General features: G+C 39.2%; 2 protein-coding genes across 2 annotated transcripts; both read right to left on the minus strand.

Moving 5' to 3' along the window:
• Nucleotides 1–14,605: 14,605 nt before the first annotated feature.
• On the minus strand, nt 14,606–17,650 carry LOC311293782 (retrovirus-related Pol polyprotein from transposon 412; the record flags this gene model as incomplete). Its single annotated transcript, XM_084414268.1, has 1 exon — nt 14,606–17,650. One exon carries the CDS (start codon nt 17,648–17,650, stop codon nt 14,606–14,608), a length of 3,045 nt encoding a protein of 1,014 aa, XP_084270394.1.
• Nucleotides 17,651–18,967: 1,317 nt separating this feature from the next.
• LOC311293783 (paraneoplastic antigen Ma2-like) lies at nt 18,968–19,651 on the minus strand (the record flags this gene model as incomplete). The annotated part of the gene is made up of 1 exon (XM_084414269.1): nt 18,968–19,651. One exon carries the CDS (start codon nt 19,649–19,651, stop codon nt 18,968–18,970), a length of 684 nt encoding a protein of 227 aa, XP_084270395.1.
• Between the last annotated feature and the right edge of the window lie 946 nt (nt 19,652–20,597).

Genomic DNA, 20,597 nt, shown 5'->3' on the forward strand with positions numbered 1-20,597 from the left:
TATTCTCTGCTAAATGAAGTGCATACAAATCTTACCCAGGACCTAGACTATATTTAACAAAATGTGTTTTTGAGAAGAAAATTCTCCATTTGGCCAATTGTGTTTTGTAGGTTTGAGTCTGTGTTAAGAGTTTAGAAAAAGTATGTGAAGTATGGGTAAGCACTTGTTAGCGATTGAAAAAAACTGTAATATTTTGGTGGAGTATTGTGCTAGTGTATTATTGTATTTTGAAAATTAGTGTTGGAGTTTAGTTTACGATGTGTACAAACTGTAACCGTATCATGGAATACTTTTTATCCCTGTTTGCACCAAACACATCTGGTGGGTTTGCTGCCAAAAGAGTCATTTTTTTTTGTCTCATCTGACCACAGAATCCGGTCCCTTTTGAAGTTCCAGTCATGTCTGACAATGCTGGAGTTTATTTTTGGAGGAGCGAGGAGGATTTTTCTTGAAACCCTCCCAAACAACATGTGGTTGTGTAAGGGCTGATTGATAAATTTTTTTCAGGCTTTCTGACCCCAAGACTCAACTAAGTCTTCTCCATCTGTGATCCTTGAAGAGTCTTTGGCCACTCAAACTTTCCTCCTCACCGTCCATTAAGACAATATAGACACACATCCTCTTCCTGGCAGATTCGTAACATCTTTAGTTGATGGGAACTTCTTAATTATTGCCCTGATGGTCATAATGGGGATTTTCAATTCTTTAGCTATTTTCTTAGAGTCACTCTCTATTTTGTGATGCTCAACAATCTTTTGATGCACATCAGAACTATATTCTTTGGTTTTACTCATTGTGATGGATGATTCAAGAAATTTGGCCTTTGTGTTTCCTCATATTTAAACTCCTGTGAAACAAGAAGTCATAGCTGGACAATTTCATGTTCCTAGTCACCCTGGTGTGCTATAGGTAAATATTAATGGGAATATACTTCAGAGATATTTTACTTGTAAAAAATTCTAGGGGTGCCAATAATTGTGGCCGACGTGTTTTGGAGAAAAACATTTATTTCATAATGTGATTTCCCCCCCACTTTCAATTCTTTTATTTAAATGAAAGGTTAGGTTTTTGCAAATTTTTTGAATGAAAGATCAAAAGGATAAACAATGCCAATTTATTTTTTTACAGCCATTTCTGATCATATTTACCAGGGGTGCCATTAATTCTTTCCACCACTGTATATATAAAGCAATACACCTGTCACATACACCGGAATCACTCTCCAAGAACTAACAGATTAAAGGTACAGTTCACCCAAAACTGAAAACTCTATCATCATTTACTCACCCGTTTGAAACCAGAGGGTTGTTCCATAAAACAAGATTAGAATACAAGCCAGGCTTATTTCGGTTAGTCAGACTTATTGTCGGTGGATTCTGTTTCATAAAGCAAACTTAAAATAGTTCAAACTCAGTTACCCTGGCAACTTATGCTGGGAAACTAGCCTGGTCCAGGGCAGGCTAACTGTCAGGCTAAGCCTCAGCTGTTAGACAGATCCTCTAACACTGACCGACAAGAACACAATGATATTACCACTGACACTCTCTCATACCATTATTGGACTTGATTAACCACTATTAGTCCAAAAATAAATACACAGTATACAGAAAATCAACTTAAATAAGGCTACAATTATAAATTAGACACTATAGATAGATAGATAGATAGATAGATAGATAGATAGATAAATACAATATATATACTACAGGTTTTCTTTTTTTTTCTGGCTGAATGTTTTGTGCCCAAGATTTTATTAGATTGTTTTAAAGATTTATGAATACATTTCTCTCTGGTTTTGTTTGGCAGCTGTATTACATGTTTATGATTATTAGAAGAACATTAGAACACAATATAAAAAAAGCTTTTTAATGCAGAAGTTAAAATCACAAAATTTAAAATAAATAATTACAAAAGCACAGTATAAATTTTACCTGGTAAGATGAATCTGAGCTTAGTAATTGACAGTATATTAGCCTACATTTGATTTACCCCATTGCAATAGTCCCTTTACAGTTATTGCTATCATAAAAATACACTTGTAGGTTTAAGATTCTAAATAAGTCACATCTAATGTCCAAATAACAAATATTTTAGCATATATATATATTTTATGTACTTTTTTGTGACTTTCAATTCAAACACATTTAACACAATTATACAAACGGACATTCCTTTAAAGACATCATATTTTCCCCCAATAAATATTCATTTATTATTTATTTTTCCTTCTACTTTTTTTTTCTTTTGTGATAATACCCACCAACACATAGCCTAAAAAACACACATGATTAGAACAATAACCAAAGTACATAGTTAGACACTTTACATATGATTTAAGGGGGAAAAGACAAAAAAAAAAAACAATAAATAAATATTAATAAAAATGTATAAAAAAATATAAAAAAAATAACTAGAAATAAAAGGGAGGGAGGGTTATATAAAAATGTAGTTAATGTAGGCTAATATATATTCCTTTATTTTATGGAATATTTTTTTATTTTAGAGTTGCACATATCTTTTCAAAATGTATACATTTGCTCTTAATTTCATGTTATCCTCTCCATAGTGTACTTTAGAAACTAAATCTACTCATTTAAAACTGGGGATTCTTGCTTTCTCCAAAAAAGTATTGCATTAAAAGCTGTAATTCTCAGCATTCTAAATAAGTATACATCATCTTTATTAAGTAGCATAGGTCCTATACCCAAAACTATATTTGTATCTTTATATATTTAGTTCAGGGCCGTCGCTAGCTATAGGCAGAGCAGGCGATTGCCTAGGGCCTCGGGCTTTGAGGAGGGGCCTCCATAACCGTAACATCCCCTATACATAACGAACGCATCCAGTGCTGCGAGTGCGAAGCAAAAGCCTAAATAGGCACGCAAAGAAGCACAGCTCGTAATGCAGGACAGGTCATCGATTTTGGAGTGATTGCAATGTATTTTAAATATAAACTTGTGGGCTACTGTAGATCAGCGTCATTTCTGGAAAAATCATTCACCGCTTTGTTAGTCTACGAGTTTAAAAGAGCGCGAGCGTCATTAACGTGCCCAGACGCGACGCTTTGAATTTGCGCGTACAATGAATAACATCGCGTTGGGAGCTGACTAGTAAAAAAGCTACAAAAGTAAAAGACAAGACGTTTGTATTCAAAGTTAAAAAGCCAACACACTGCAACATTTTTAAATGTTTCAAATAAAGGATCTCATATCTATGGGTCTATCTTCTAAATTCTGATGCTGATGATTAGATAATACCCTGACATCATAGCCTATACGAATATCAGTTTAGAATTTTTTAGAATCGTATCTTTCTCTTCCACTTGATTTGTGTATAGCATATTTAAGGTAGCAATGCAATACATAATATCATATTACTGATATGAATAATATGACAATATCTGCAGTCAATATTGATTAAATGGGAGGGAAAAATCCTGCCCATACCGCAGCTATGAAAACAATTATAAAAGCACGTTCATGTTCATCTACTGAAGTGGTATTCTGGAACTGTGAATAAACTGAATAAAACAGCAAAATAACAACAACAACAATAACATCTTCATTAAACAAAAAAGAGATTACCTTAGATAAAGTTTGATTAATATGTACATAATAGTACCAGTAAAAAGTCTGGACCCATTACTATTTTTAATGTTTTTGAAAGAAGTTTCTTATTATGCTCTACAAGCCTGCATTTATTTGATCAAAAATACAGAAAAAAAAAAACAGGAATATTCAGCGAGGATGTGTTAAATATATAAAAGTGATAGTGAAGACTTTTTTAAAACAACTTTTTAATAATAAAAAAATCCTGAAAAAAAGTATCACATGTCCTAAAAAAAATATTAAGCACCATTTCTAACATTTGATAATAAATCAGAATATTATAAAGTTTTCTGAAGGATCACGTGACACTAAATTCAGCTTTGCATCACAGAAATATATTTGAAAGTATAGTAAAATAGAAAACCATTATTTTAAATTTTAATAATATTTTACTATATTATTTTTCTGTATTTTTGATCAAATAAATCCAGGCTTGATGAGCATAAGAGACTTCTTTCAAAAACATTAAAAATAGTAATTTGTCCAAACTTATGTACTGTGTAAGTAAAAATATACTAAATTTAAAATTAAATGTTGTATAAATAAAAAGGTTAGGAATCATATTTGTTTCAAGTGTTTTTTTATTGGGGGTGGGGGGCCTCCAACATGAATTTTGCCTAGGGCCTCCTAATGTCTAGAACCGGCCCTGATTTAGTTTCTTAAAATAAACTTCCCTGAATTAGGCTACTTCTGTTCACTGAAGTACTTCTGTTCGCTAGAAGTTCACTGCAACTTATCCAACATCCTAAAGATAAATTATTATAATTAGAAGATATTTCTAGTGTTATAAAATATCGCATATTAATTTTCCAAGCAAAATGTATATTTTAGTCAGAATTATTGCGCTCATTTGGCGCGCATGCGCGCAGCAGCGCTCGTTCAATATGAAGATTAGCAGCAAAATGGATACATTTGCATGACTTTCTAACATTTACAGATGGATAATATAACTGTAAAATTAAAGTTTTGCACTGAGGGGGGAAAAAACATATCACAAACGCATAAAACAGCACAAAATATATGCTGTGTTTGATGGTGGATCGATTTGATCCACGATCGACCTCTAGGGCTGCTTCAAAAACGCGTGCACACGCAATTATCTAGACTTGATAAACCTGGATCAAATTAGTGAGATTGCATGAACTTCAATTACCTTTTATGGAACCACTTTAGCCCCAACTTATTTGTTAGGCTCATTCAAGTCCGGTTTTGGAGTTGAATCCCCACTTTTCTAAGCGTCTTTTATGGAACAACCCTCAGTATGACTTCTTTACTTCTGTGGAACACAAAATAAGATATTCTGAAGAACTTTGGAACAGTAGAACTGATATTGGTGCTGATTGACTTCCATTGTATGTACAAAAAAACACAATTGAGACATTTTTCAAACATGTTCCAAAGAAGAATGAGCTACACAACTAACAACACGATGGTGAACAAATTGTAATTTTTGAATTTACTATCTCTTTAAAATGGACCCACAAAAGCATAAAAAAATAACTGCTAATAATACATATTATATTAATAATCCCTCTCTCTCTCACACACACATATATAAATATATATATATATATGTGTGTGTGTGTGTGTGTGTGTTTATTTGATCCAAAATACAATTTATATTAACTGTTTTCTGTGTGAATATATTGTAAAATATAATTTATTCCTGCGATTTAAGCTGAATTTTCAGCATCATTACTCCAGTCTTCAGTGTCATTTCTTCAGAAACATTTCTGATTATTATCAATGTTGTAAACATTATTTAGTTAATTCTGGCCCGTACGTGGTCTCACACACTGCAGTCCTGTAACCTGTACAACTTTTGGGTGAGTTACTACGTTTTGCAGACACACAATAGATTTCTGATGTTCCAGCAAACCGTTGTGACAATCGAACTTACAGTTTAGAGAATAAGAAGAGAAATGTGCCAAAGCAACTGAGAAAAACTGTAATAGTTTGAAAAAAAAGGAGAAAACATTTTTTTTGATGATCACTTGAGATTAGGACTAAGGATTTTGATAATTTACCATTTAGTATATTACTAAATAATTCACCATTTAGTAATATATATATATTCAAATATACATCAAAATGTTTAGATACTGTCATGAAGTTTTCTCGTTTTCCCAGGAGAACAAAACAAAAACGCTTTGACACATATATTTCACAATTTGTGTGGGCTGCGCTTCAGTGAAGTTTCTCCAGAAACAGTTCTGAAACAGTTAGAAATCCACCAGGCGTGGCACTAGACAACCAGTCAATAGAGTCTGACGAAGAGCCTACGTGCTCGAAACGTTACCATCTGTGTGAGAGTCTACTATTACATTTTTGACATGAGCCGTGGTGTGCCGACTTTTTTCTGCTTTTTATTATTTCCCCATTATTATAAATAATAATTTATTATTGAGCACCCAATTTGAGCAAAACATTGTTTTGCTGTAGATGTGCATGCTTTTGGTCTGGTTTTACTATAGACAACCAGCAAATGCAACTCCCAAGAAAAATATAGTGATACTGAGATATTGAGATACTGAGAAAAAGATACTGAGAAACTGAAAACAGCCACCATGAAAGTCTCAGTTCTGAATCCACATAATAACAGGTTTTACAGTATGGAGCCAGATTAGTCTCAAATATAATTCACGCAAAAAACATGATTCACAAATGCGTAGACAATTTCACATGCATGAAACCTAATTCACGTGCACACAAAAAAAATCCACGTGCGTGAAAAAAAAATATATTCACAAAAAGCAATTCACATGCGCAAAATAAAATTATATATACTCATAAAATACATTTCACAAATGCAAAACACAATTCTTAGATATACAACTGTGCACAAAAACCTTTGAATGTTTAAAATGTACGAGTGTATCCTTGCATTTGAATGTGCAAATCGTCATTCACGTACGAATCGCCTTAGATATGTGTGTGTGTGTTTTTGAGACTTTCCTGGCAGCATAACACTCGTAACACAGAGCAGTCAGAGCAGTCGTACTCTTTAGCCAATCAGATTTAAGCTTATCAATCGACCAATCAGTATCACGTGAGGGCGGGCCTACCTACATGTTACGTCATCAGCTTTCGACCAGTTCATGGCTGAGCAGAGGTAAGTGCAGTTAATCGTTCATTTCTGTGTTAACTTAAGTTAAAGAAGTTTGAGATCAGTTGAAGCAATAGTTTATTAACTGCTGTTTAGTCCACATGTGAATATAAACATTTATTTTTAGTATTGATGGATTTTCATGTCCTGTCCACCACACATTCAACCTATGATAATGTATGTAATGACGTGCATATATAGGAGACATGTTTTGATCTGCATATATTATGTAGTTTTATTGTTTCAGATTTCCAAGACAGATGATGTATGAAGTTGCAGACAACCAGTACTGTGATTTTACCATTTCTACTGTAATTCTTTGAAAACAGTCATGTTGCAAGCCATCCATTTTGACAGTTGTTTCAACAAGTGGTTGAAAGTGATGCATTGTTACTGTATTAATTTGTCTCCTGCGGACTATATGTACACGCTTTAGGAATAAAGCCTTGCTATGCATGCATTATTAAATGTTCTTGTAAGAATTAAAAGATTCAGACATAGTTCAATTTGAAGTTTCTGAATCCTTTGGGAATAAAATATATAAAATGACTTGATCATGATTAATGTTCCTGTTACATATGAAGATCATGAACTGACAGTCTAAACTGTGAAGCACAATATTCAGTACAGAGAAATATACGTTTCTTCAGGAGTTGTGAGATCCAGTCAGAGTGTACTTTGCTTTTATATAAGTATATAAATAGAAGTGCAATACATCAAGTAAAAAGTTAAAAAATGAATTGTGTTCAGTCCGGTCATCAGTAGACCTCTCTGTTAGGACATATAAGATTTTGTCCTGATATTTAAAGTACTAAAACCCTATAGTACAAGAGTTGCAGACAGAGGACGTGGGAAATTAAGTGATGGTATTTGAATAGAGTTTACTGAGTAATCTTAGTCGCATAATCTTAATTGCCTCTCTATGATAAGTACCTTTGTCTCATCAGCATAAAATCAGATTTGCCTATTTTACTAGGCAAAGTAAAATTAATGCTTCACAATATTGTCCTGAGACCTTAAGATGACAATAAAAAACCTTATTTAAAAACCTTGCGATGACAATACAGCACAAAACATAAGGAAATGCATGTTGAATATATTGCTAACACTCTACAATAAGGTACAATAACTTAGTTAACATTAGTTCATGTATTAAATAACCATGAGCAATACATTTGTTGCTGTGTTTGTTAATCTTTATCAACGTTAGTTAAATAATTACAGCTGTTCATTGTTAGTTTACAGTGCATTTACTAATGTTAACAAGATTTTAATGAAGTATTAGTAAATGTTAACATTAACAAAAAATAATAAAGGCTGTTCACGTGCAGTTCATTATTAGTTCATGTTAACTAATGAAACGTTTTAATAAAGTGTTACCAATTAAGACATAAATACAAAAAAAAAGTATAAAAGAGAATAAAGAAACAACATGAATTAAGATGTTCGTGACTGCTATCCAGATGTCACACCAAAGGTGAGTAATCCTGATAAAATGCAGGGAAACAAGTGTTAATAATAATTTAACATCATACACAAATGGCAAAAAACACTGGGTGCTTATTAAAATAGGTCTATTCACTATTTAAAGAACAATCTCGATGGGTATTGACCACAGATGATGGTTTTGCAATCATTAGCGTGATTGTAGCTGTGAGAGCTGTCTGTACCTTCAGCTAAAATACAACAAAACAAGCATCATTCTTCTTCATTTTTGACACGATATGGGACATCTGATTACAACAGCACTTGCTTACATCAGTTAATAGTTCTTAAAGTATTGCTTCAACTGATCTCAAACTTCTTTAACTTCAGTTAACACAGAAATGAACGATTAACTGCACTTACCTCTGCTCAGCCATGAACTGGTCGAAAGCTGATGACGTAACATGTAGGTAGGCCCGCCCTCACGTGATACTGATTGGTCGATTGATAAGCTTAAATCTGATTGGCTAAAGAGTATGACTGTTCTGTGTTACGAGTGTTATGCTGCCAGCAAAGTCTCAAAAACTCACACACACATATCTAAGGCGATTCATACGTGAATGACGATTTGCACATTCAAATGCAAGGATACACTCGTACATTTTAAACATTCAAAGGTTTTTGTGCACAGTTGTATATCTAAGAATTGTGTTTTGCATTTGTGAAATGTATTTTTTTTTCACGCACGTGAATTAGGTTTCATGCATGTGAAATTGTCTACGCATTTGTGAATCATGTTTTTTGCGTGAATTATATTTGAGACTAATCTGCTTCCATATTACAGGGTTTTTGTTCTAGGAACATAATGTCCCTTCAAGAAATACCTCATAGATTAAATAACATTCACAATGCAATGCTCAAAAATATTTAATTTTTTTAAATAATATATATATATTTTAAGTTCAAAACATTACAACACAGCAAACATTGCCTGAGACAAAGGGGGAAAATAAATAATAACAAAATCAAGTATGAAAACACAATATAAGTTGATATGATTAAATGAAATCGCTAATCCAAGACATCAAAATATTTTTCCAAATAGTTAACAAGTTAAAAAGTCATCTGGTACATTCGTTGGAAATTAATTTACAAGGAATAAGTGACTCAATTCAAGGACAACTTTGGACCAAGAGGCTTTAATATGTGACAGTCCCATTATAAATGTAGCACCCGTACAGCCACTCTGAGCGTTACTTACATGAGAATGGGGGGTGCTTGGGTTCGGTGTAGTTCAGGTGGATACCACGAAGGTGCACCTAATAAGTTTCTAATAAGTTGTAAAACCTTTTGACAATAAAATATTTAAAATAATGAGACCCAGAGATAGTTTTTAGTTTAGCAAACAAAGGGTTAATGCCCTGGTTTATTTACATAAACGAATTTGGCAACTAGAATATAAAAGTTTTCCCCAAAACAAAATATCAACAAATATACAAAATGAATAACCAAAAAATTCCCCAAATACTCAACTGATAGCCTCGTTAAATTTAGCTAGAAACCTCAATAGTTTCAATCACACTTGTTACACCAGAATAACTGATCTAAAAGTTATCTCCTCTTTCCTAACAACTGAAATTACACAGAAATCTTTACAATAAACAAAAAACGTTGCCACGTGTCCTGAAACAAGTCTTAGCAAATGCAGTGGTGGGCCCACTCACACATACACACACGTTTCAGTTTACTCACAGTACTGCTTTGAACGAAGGAAAAACACGCTGCAGGCCTGTGTTGGTCGTGCAAAACATTGAGTGCGCTGAACAAACACTTGCAACACATTGAGAGCGTGGAAATTCGGTCCGGATGCTCACGTGCAGCGCGATTCACCAACATGTCCGCCAACATGAGCGCACACCATGGCTAACTATAGCTATCTCGGCTACCCCCGATCACGCTTCCGCTGCTTCTCTCCCGCTCCGTCCGACGGGTCTCCAGCTTCGTTTCTCGCTAAAAAAAAACACCCAGAGTCTGCGATCCTCGTATCTGAACACCCAGTTCAGTTTCAACAGCTTTACTCACTCTTGCTAGCATTAGGCTAATTTTTTCTCAAACGCGCCAGCGACCTGTGCTCATCCCCAGTCCGACGAGAAGAGAGAGAAAAACTTCCCGCACCCTCTCTCATGGTTCCTCCTCCGGTCACGTGTATCCCTTCTCAAACACTGACTATACAGCGTTAATACCCAAATGACCAATAAAAAATAATTAGAGCCCGACCGATATATCGGCAGGCCGATATTATCGGCCGATATTAGGCATTTTCCAATCTATCGGTATCGGCATTTATAACGGCCGATTTAAAAAAAAAAAAAAAAAAAAAAAAAAAAACGGACGAAACAGCCTTCAACCATGTTATGTGTGTTTGCGATATATAGTTTGTCGTCCAGAGGGCGCTATACAACGTCCCAATTGACAACACTCCTGTATAATGCGCCACACATCGCATGGCTGATCCAGCCAGAGTCACGCAGAGAGAACAACGGTTAAGTGAGTTCATGGTAGGGTGACCAGAAGTCCCGAAAAATTCGGGACAGTCCCGAAATCTGAGCTGTTGTCCCGAATCCGGCCTTAATTGTCCCGAAAATTACACTTAAGCAAAATATTGAGTACATATTGTCTGATAAAATATTAAAAACTGTCCGTGGAGATTGAGTCGTGCTGCAGCCAGCCCCCGCCGGCTGCTCATTGGCTGCGGCATCTTTTTTGTTTCTTTTTTCAAAGATACAGAAAGGCGCGAATTTAGATATGCATTGATAAGCTAATTTTAGAGAGCGCAAGTTGCAGCCGCCGCGAGGACAGTGAATGTGCAGGCAGTCATAAAGGAGTGAGGAAGCAGAATTGGTCGCGGCACTGTGTGCAAAAAATACTTCGGCCTAATGTCGGGTTACACAAAGCATGTGTAGATGTGTGATGCATCTACACAATTATTTAGTTTTCTTATTTAATGGCGACAATTTAGTTGTAGGCGAATAATAATGTTGGCATAAGGCTTATTTGCGTTCGCTATAGCCTGAAAGGTCTGATTTATGCACTATAGAGCTGGTAAGTCCCGCCCCTTCCGTAAAACCCCGCTGGACCTCAAAGTTGAAAAACCGTCAATGCAAGTGAATGGGAGAAAATAATTATTTTCTGGTCCCGTTTGAATTGTGCCATGAATGTGAACATATGTTGTCTGTGAATTTTTTATATAATCTTTCATGTTACAAGTTTGACAGTATATGGTATGATTCGTCGGCTAGCAGTTGTGGAAAAGACATAACGAGAAAGACTACATGTCGCCTATGTGACGTCACCCCATAAAGTTGACTTACCCGTGGTTTTCACCAACCTCAACGATTTTGTCCTCTCCCTGAAAGAAGGCGGTGAAGTGCACCAAAGACACAGTCATGTTTAGCGGGATCCGTGAGCTAGAGCCGTGTGCTAGTGGTGGTGGCGTTTCAAACGCGTCGAAAGCAGCGAAGAGTTGTAGTCCACAAAGTGCTTTCACACAAAGTCTAACCGTATCAAACTTCTACCCGCTAAACTGTAGCATTCTTTACACGAAAAGTTCTATAAAAAATTCACAGACAACATATGTTCACATTCATGGCAAAATTCAAACGGGACCAGAAAATAATTATTTTCTCCCATTCACTTGCATTGACGGTTTTTCAACTTTGAGGTCCAGGGGGATTAGCGGAAGGGGCGGGACTTACCAGCTCTATACCGACTGTAACAAGTGATTTTTTTTTTTTTTTTTTTTTTTACAATTTGAGACGCAGAGTGAGCGAGCGAGAGAGAGAGAGAGAGGTGCGCGCGAGACGCTGAGAGAGAGAAAGAGAGAGAGAGAGAGAGAGGTGCGCGCACGAGACGCTGAGAGAGAGAGAGAGAGAGAGAGAGAGAGGTGCGCGCGAGACGCAGAACGAGCGAGAGAGAGAGAGGTGTGCACGCGCGAGACGGAGAGGGAGAGGGAGAGAGAGAGAGGTGCGTGCGTGCGTGAGACGCAGAGAGAGAGAGAGAGAGAGAGAGAGAGAGAGAGAGAGATTGTTGTTGTTATTTATCAGAACTTAACAGAATTTGTCTCCAGTCCTATTCAAGGTTATATTTATGAACCAAGTCTTTTAAAACTGGTAACTTTGATTTGGTTGTTGTTGTTGTTTTTTTGTTCAAAGGACTTTTCATATCTTAAGGTTGTATTTATACAGCCCACATACATAGAACAGGCAGATATTTTGAATGTTGTGTAAGTGCAGTTTATAGGAAATGGGTCTAATATCCAGTTTATTTTCAAAATCTAAATATCGGCTTATAAATCGGCTCTTTTCGAGTTAATATCGGCATCGGCCCCCAAAAATCCATATCGGTCGGGCTCTAAAAATAATAACATGAAAACAATAAAAATAGAGTAATAAAATGCTTACTGCATAAAACCTCTGATAATATTATTTAGCTAAATAATATAAACTTTAAACTTTGATTTTAATCACTGTCATGAAATAAAAATCACAAATATTGATCTTTATAAATCAGTGCTTCCTATTATTTATTTAAAGTAAATAAACGTTTACTTTTTTTTTTTTAATAGTCATGGGACTCATTTTTGATTAAGAGATTAATCATAACCTACCCTGTTTCCACTACACTGTAATACCCCAAATTTACCACTGGGCTACATCCTCCCCCTTCTAGACAGTTTTGATGTCCTCATCAAAATAAACCTTAGAGTACTCTAATAGTTTTAACGTCAAGGGTAGAGGCCAGATTTGAACAAGTGAAACACAACGACATGGGGTGGCACCAGAAAGTTCGACATAGACGGCTTCTGGAATCTCCGTAGAGTCCACTTCCCACCAACACTCCATGGCTTAGTACTGTCACAGGGTATTCACAAGGCTTGCCAAGTTCATCGTAGCTCAGCTTGACTACTGGACGGGTGACTCTTTTTGAACGCTCAACTTGTTCAATCTCAGCTTGAGTGTCTGGATAGGGGTTGACGTCTGCTCCCTCTTCTAGAACGTTGACTTCTGGATCAGCGTTGGGAGGCAGATTTGGCAGATCATTGACCACTGGCTCTATCTCTGCCGGGTCGTGAGCTTGTCTTTCAGGTTCAGTGACGACTGGCTTGGATTGCTTTGTGGACAGTTCTGGGCATGTCAGCAACTTGTCCCAGTCTAACTCAACGGGTCTTGGCAGGTATACTTCGTCGTACTCTAACTCTGAGGACACGTCTTCATCGTGGTTGTTTGTCTGTACCGGTTCTTTTGTATTTTGCTGAAATGCTCTGGTCACAGGTCTTCGTTGTGGCCCCACTTCCCTTTCGTCAACAGGGAGTCTCACCAGATAACCAATGGGTAACAGGTGATTATGATGAATAGTCTTTTCTGCTCCCATGCCTCTCTCTGGCTTGATCTTGTAGACAGGTAAGTTGGGTAGCTTCTCCATAACAATATATGGTGAGGATCGCCACTTGCATTTCAATTTGTGCTTGCCTGTGACCCCAAAGTTTCTCAGTAGCACCCTGTCGCCTTTGTCAAGGACTTGTTCTTTGACGTGCTTGTCGTGTGCTTTTTTGTTTCTTTGGTGGTTCTTGTCCGACGATTCTGTTGCAAGACTGTAGGCTCTTTGGCAGGGTTCGAATTACGTGGGAGCCAGTGGGAGCTGAGCTCCCATAGAGAGAGGATGTGCTCCCATGAAAGCAGTAAAATCATACACCTGTGGGGGTCTCTAAAAATCATCAGCACCATTATTTTAAATTACAAATAAAGCACTTTTTCCTTCGGACTACTGTAGCGTGACTTAAAAGATAGGACAAGATGCCAAACACATGGATCTCACGGGATCTCGGATCGTCATCACACTACATCCTTATGCTTAAATCAAGTGATCAAAGTGCTCGTTGCCGCTGCGATCAGTGGCGCGGATACTGTGTTTGTTTGTGGCTCGCGCACAGTCTTCACTCGCTTCAATCCGTTGTGGAGACTCTCTATTCGTTCCAGTGAAATTACAAAACAAAATGCACACAAACGTGTCTCTGCCTGATATACAACCACTGATAAACATAATCGGATTTGATAAAAAGAAAAAAAAAACTATATGAGTACGGATTCGAACCCAGAACCTCCTACACGCTTGGCAAAAGTTCTACCACTGGACCACTTAAGTACACGTTTAAACTTGACGGATCTATTTATTTACTCACGTGAAAATTCTACAACTCACAACATCTTAGACCTCATTAAACGACAAATTAAACCAAATGTACTATTTAAATTGAATTGTGTTACCAACGCTTTTTTTTTTATTAAATTTGTATTATATTTACAAATTTTTATATTTTTATATTACATTATTAAGCTACTATTATTATCCTGCTCATAGGCTACTCTTTTTTTTTTTTTTTTTTTAAGAGACCCCCACAAAGATGAAATCATAATTCGAACCCTGCTCTTTGGAGATCTTGCTTGAGCTTAGCAACATACTGAAGGTATGACTTTGTCTTTTGGTTGTCCTCAGTCACGCCAAAACAGATGTCTACCGGTAAGCGAGCTTCCCTGCCGAACATTAGCAGGTAGGGCGAATAACCAGTTGCATCGTTTTGAGAACAGTTATAGGCGTGGACCAACTGACTGATCTTTTGACTCCATTTTTGTTTTTGCTTTGGATCAAGGGTGCCAAGCATTGACAATAGTGTACGGTTAAATCTTTCTGGTTGCGGATCTCCCTGAGGGTGGTAAGGCGATGTTCTTGACTTACGTATACCCAACATCATCAGAAGGTCTTGGATCAGTTTGCTTTCAAAATCACGGCCTTGATCCGAATGTATGCGCGCAGGGAGTCCGTAGTGTACAAAGTAGCGCTCACACAGTATCTTGGCAACAGTGACCGCCTTCTGATCTTTGGCTGGAAAAGCTTGGGCGTATCGAGTAAAATGGTCTGTCACTACCAGGATGGTGGCGAAACCTTGGGAGTCTGGCTCAAGTGACAGAAAATCGATACAGACGAGGTCTAGAGGGCCTTGGCTGGTGATCTGTTTTAAGGGAGCAGCTCTCTGAGGAAGGGCTTTGCGAGTGATGCATCTGCCGCAGTTTTTGATGTACTGCTCAACCTCAACTCCCATCTTCGGCCAATAGAACCGATTTCTGATAAGTTCGATGGTCTTGTCCATGCCCAAGTGACCAGACTCATCATGCAGAGATCTCAGGACCATCGGGACATACTCTCTGGGCAGTACCAGCTGCTTTACCTCAGTTCCATGTTTCTCAACCTTTCTGTAGAGCAGATTGTTTTGAATGAACAGCTTGCTTGCTTCTTTGTTCAACAGGACAGAAGTTGGATTGTCGGGGCTGGTGAATGATGGACCACCATGAAGTGACTGTTTGACTGGAGCGATAGTGGAATCAACATCTTGAGCGGTGACCAGGTCTTTGTGACTGAGCTGACTCAAAGATCCCAGATCCAGCCGAACTGGGGAGACGAAACACTCTGGTATACCATCAGGTGACACTCCGAGTGACTCAGCAATAGTTGTGGACTCTGTCAGAGTTTCACAGCACTTGATCTGCTTACACAGAGCTTGAACACTTTCAGTCGGTACGTTTTGCCAGCCTTCTTCTGTGGTTGGAAGAGGGTTGCGTGACAGGGCATCGGCGTCGATGTTGCTGCTGCCAGGCCTGTACTGCAGTGTAAATTGGTACGTGGCGAGTGCTGAGAGCCAGCGGTGACCTGTCGCATTGAGTTTGGCAGTCGTGAGAATATAAGTTAGGGGGTTGTTATCAGTTCTCACGGTAAACTGTGCTCCATATAAGTAGTCGTGGAACTTGTCTACCACTGCCCACTTAAGTGCCAAAAATTCGAGCTGGTGCACTGGATAGTTATTTTCGGATGCACTCAGCTTGCGACTGGCGAAAGCCACAGGTCTCAAACCCTCGGGGTACTCTTGGTTGAGTACAGCGCCAAGCCCATGATAACTGGCATCAATGTGAAGTATGTAAGGCTTGGTGGGGTCGGAAAATGCCAGCACTGGAGCGTTTGTGAGGCAGTGGATGATCTTTTGGAATGCCTCTGAACATGACTGGTCCCACCGGTCATCAAAAGGCTCATTGACTTTATAGTAGGTCTTGTCTGATGAAAAGGCAGACTTTCGATTCTTTTGGGTGGGAGGATACCCTTTGCACAGCTCTGTAAGGGGTCGGACGATGATGGAGTAGTTTTTTATAAACCTGCGGTAGTAGCCGCAGAACCCCAGGAATGACTGCAGAGAAGGAAGGTCGGTTGGCTGCTTCCACCGCGTCACTGCTTCAACTTTGTCTGGGTCTGTGGCGATGCCGTTCTCAGAGACGATGTGCCCGACATAGGTGACTTGCGAGTGACAGAACTGGCACTTGTCGAGGGACAACTTGAGTCCAGCTTCTTCAAGACGAGCGATGACTTTAAGGAGTCTTTGCTCATGCTCTCCCAGAGTCTTACCGAAAACAATGAGGTCATCTAGATAGACTATGACTTCAAGCATGTGCATGTCGCCGACTGCCTTCTCCATGAGCCGTTGGAAGGTCGCAGGGGCCCCGGTGATCCCCTGCGGCATCCGCTCAAATTGGAAGAACCCCAAAGGACAGATGAAAGCCGTTTTTTCTTTGTCCTCCTCTGCCATTGGGATTTGATAATAGCCACTGCGCAAATCCAACACTGAAAACCACTTACTGCCGGACAAGCAATCGAGAGCGTCGTCGATACGTGGTACAGTGTACTGATCTGGGGTAGTTCTCCGGTTCAGGGTGCGGTAGTCAACGCACATACGAAGTTGACCATTCTTTTTACGTGCAAGGACAATCGGTGAAGCATATGGACTACTTGATTCTTGTATAATCCCAGCCGCCAACAAACCTTGCAAGTGACGCCGAAGGTCATCCAAATCAGCAGGGGCAATCCGTCGAGATCTCTCTCTGAAGGGAGTGTTGTCATTCAGACGGATGTGATGTTCTACCCCTTTAGCCAAACCGACATCCCATTCTTCAATAGAGAACACCTGAGGGTGTTTGGCCAGCTTTTGACTCAACCTCTCTTTCCACTCTTTGCTGATGGGTGACTCACTGAAATCAAACAAAGAAGGATCCATAGCTGGAACTGAGTCGACTTTAAGGTTTGGTGCATCTGTCACCATGTCAACGACGTGAAGGTGAGCGATCACGGTGCCCATTGGAATGGCAGTTTGCTTTAGAGACTCATTACGCAGGAGCACCAGGAAGTTGTTTGGATCTAGCATCTTGGAGAACAACACAGTTGGCTGGACAAGTACACTTGGAGGAAGAGCAGGTGAGTGGGCTCGTTCAATGATGAGTATACTGTCTCCAATGTCTTGTTTTCCTTTAACTTTGCAGATAGCAACGTATTCCCTGCCAGGAGGAATGCTGAGAGGACCAGGCCCAGACCACTTAACTTCAGCCACAGGTGAGTCTTTGTTGCCTTTTGTGGTCATCCCTGCATGAACGGGTAAGTGTCTTTTCTCTTGAACTTGGATTTTGACTGAGTTGACGTTCTCCAGGTCTTCTTTCTTTCCTCTGGACTTGAAAGGCTGAACCCCCCTGACTTTTGTGCCGATCAGGACAGGTATAGTCTCGGAGCAACGTGGATCGGGGCACACCAGTGCCAGGACAGGGACAGACTATACTTTGTAGGACTTAGACTTTTGTGGCAGCTCCAACTCAACCTGGATGTAACCTTTGTACGGGTAACTGCTCTCTGACTCACTTAGGCCCCAGATGGCTAGACCGGTCACAGAGTTTAACTGGATGTGTGACAGGTGTTTTGCATACCAGCTGTCAAAAATGATGGTAACTTGAGATCCACTGTCCATCAGCGCTGTACAGGGATTGCCATTGATCCTGACTTGAGCAGTGGAGGGTGGTCCCACGAGTCCCTCGGGCAAACTGTTGCTCTGTACGTTTACCGCACTTCTCTTGACACTTGTATTTGTGGTCTTGGTTCTGGTTTCATTATCAGAATGGCGGTTCTGCTTGGACTTTCTTTGAGCTTGCAGCAGTTTCTGAATAACTTTGGGATAGTTCTCGGGAGAAGTGCACTTGTTGGCAAAATGGCCGTCTTCACCGCAGCGATAGCAGAAGAAATCACTTGGGTCTCTAGCTGTAGAAGGTCTTGGCTGCCAGGGTCTTGACTGGGTCTCTTGTGGGCAGGGCTCAGTAGCAAGACTGTACTTTGGCTTGACTGACATGACAGAGACTTGCTTTCGGAGCTTGACAACCTCTTTCTTTAAAGCCTGCACGTTCTTGTCTTCTGCGTTCTCTGCCGCCGGAGTGACGGAAAGCAGTGTGCTCGTCGAAAGGTGACTTGACATGGCGGCGGGAGTAGAGAGTTCACTTACTTGTGCTCGGAGTTGGTGTATTTCGGTTTTCAACTCATTTAACTCTGTGTCAGAGGTAACAGTAGCACTTTTGGCGTAGACGGCTTTGGGTGGATGGAGTCTGCGACGTGAAGCTTCATGCTCCTCCTCCAGGCGTATCTCATTCATCAGCTCCAGAAAAGTAGGAGGACTGTCTCGGCGGTCTCTCAATCCGAGATTTAGTATCATCATGTCAGACCTGATGGCCCCTTTAATGAGTTGGTCAAGACGTGCTTTGTCTGCCGCCGATGACTGGAGTCCACCCTTTTGGACAACTTTATTTAGGACTCTCTCAAGGCGTCTCAGGAACTCAGAGAGTTTCTCGTTGGGGTGTTGACACAACATTCTGAAGACAAAGTAAAGTTCTTCACCGCTCTCGGGGTTGCCAAAGGTGGTCTAGAGAATGTCAATGTAGTCCATAGAAGTTGCAGATGGGTTGTTGAAACGGACAGCTTGGAGGATTTCGAGTGCAGGACCCTTTACACTTTCCATTATTCTCATTTTCTTTTCTCTTTCAGGGCGATCATATTCTTCAATCATAAGTCTGGCTTGTTCAACCCAGTTTTCCAACTGTTCTTCTCCCAGGGGTGTGGGCATGACCCCTGAGAAAGTGCGCAGTCTTCTGTAAAGATTGTTGTCACCGTGTGTGGGCTTGCTTGTCATTTGCAGGACCTCACCAACTGCTCGAATGATAGCTTCAGGAGTGGATGCTTGAAGTGGGGAGAGAAGACTGGAATCTGGCAGCGGCACATTTTGACCATCACAGGCGGCCTGAGCTTGGGGTTCCTCATCCTGTCTAGAAGGTCCAAAGATTCTCCAGGTCATAGCAAACCCCTCCGGAACAACATCAAGAGGAATGGCGTCTGTATTCACCTTCTCCCTGCACTCACATAGCACGGTCAAACTTTGAGACTGTGGATCATACATTCTTCCTCTCACCTTGACTCTCCCAAGTGCTTTTATAGTCTGTATTGTTTCTTCAATGAAACCAACTTCAGTTTCCGGAGGTACATCTTTAACTAGCAAGGCTTTCACCGGGTCTATGCCTTCTCCAAAACACCAGTTCTTCAACTGAGCCATCCCCACGGGTTGTGCGCTTACAGTGATCACTTGTCAGCACTAAATTTGGTAGGTTTTAGTTGTATTTTAACACAAATAAAGCTTAATTTACGTTTTCTTTACTTACAATGCTTAGTAGAACTCTACTTTTGTAGTGTTAAAATCTTCACCATAGATTCTCTTTAATATGGTTTTACATGTATTTTAACGGCTAGCCAGCTTTTGGTTCGAAACAATTTTTTAAACAAACTATTTAAATCTCTGGGTCAAACTAAAGTTAAATCTGATTTAAAACTACTTTGGAACTAAATTTATCCCAGCGGTGCCTCCATTTTATTTATGTAGCACCCGTACAGCCACTCTGAGCGTTACTTACATGAGAATGGGGGGTGCTTGGGTTCGGTGTAGTTCAGGTGGATACCACGAAGGTGCACCTAATAAGTTTCTAATAAGTTGTAAAACCTTTTGACAATAAAATATTTAAAATAATGAGACCCAGAGATAGTTTTTAGTTTAGCAAACAAAGGGTTAATGCCCTGGTTTATTTACATAAACGAATTTGGCAACTAGAATATAAAAGTTTTCCCCAAAACAAAATATCAACAAATATACAAAATGAATAACCAAAAAATTCCCCAAATACTCAACTGATAGCCTCGTTAAATTTAGCTAGAAACCTCAATAGTTTCAATCACACTTGTTACACCAGAATAACTGATCTAAAAGTTATCTCCTCTTTCCTAACAACTGAAATTACACAGAAATCTTTACAATAAACAAAAAACGTTGCCACGTGTCCTGAAACAAGTCTTAGCAAATGCAGTGGTGGGCCCACTCACACATACACACACGTTTCAGTTTACTCACAGTACTGCTTTGAACGAAGGAAAAACACGCTGCAGGCCTGTGTTGGTCGTGCAAAACATTGAGTGCGCTGAACAAACACTTGCAACACATTGAGAGCGTG

The sequence above is a fragment of the Rutilus rutilus genome, assembly GCF_951802725.1.
Source record: "Rutilus rutilus genome assembly, chromosome: 7".
NCBI lineage: Eukaryota > Metazoa > Chordata > Actinopteri > Cypriniformes > Leuciscidae > Rutilus > Rutilus rutilus.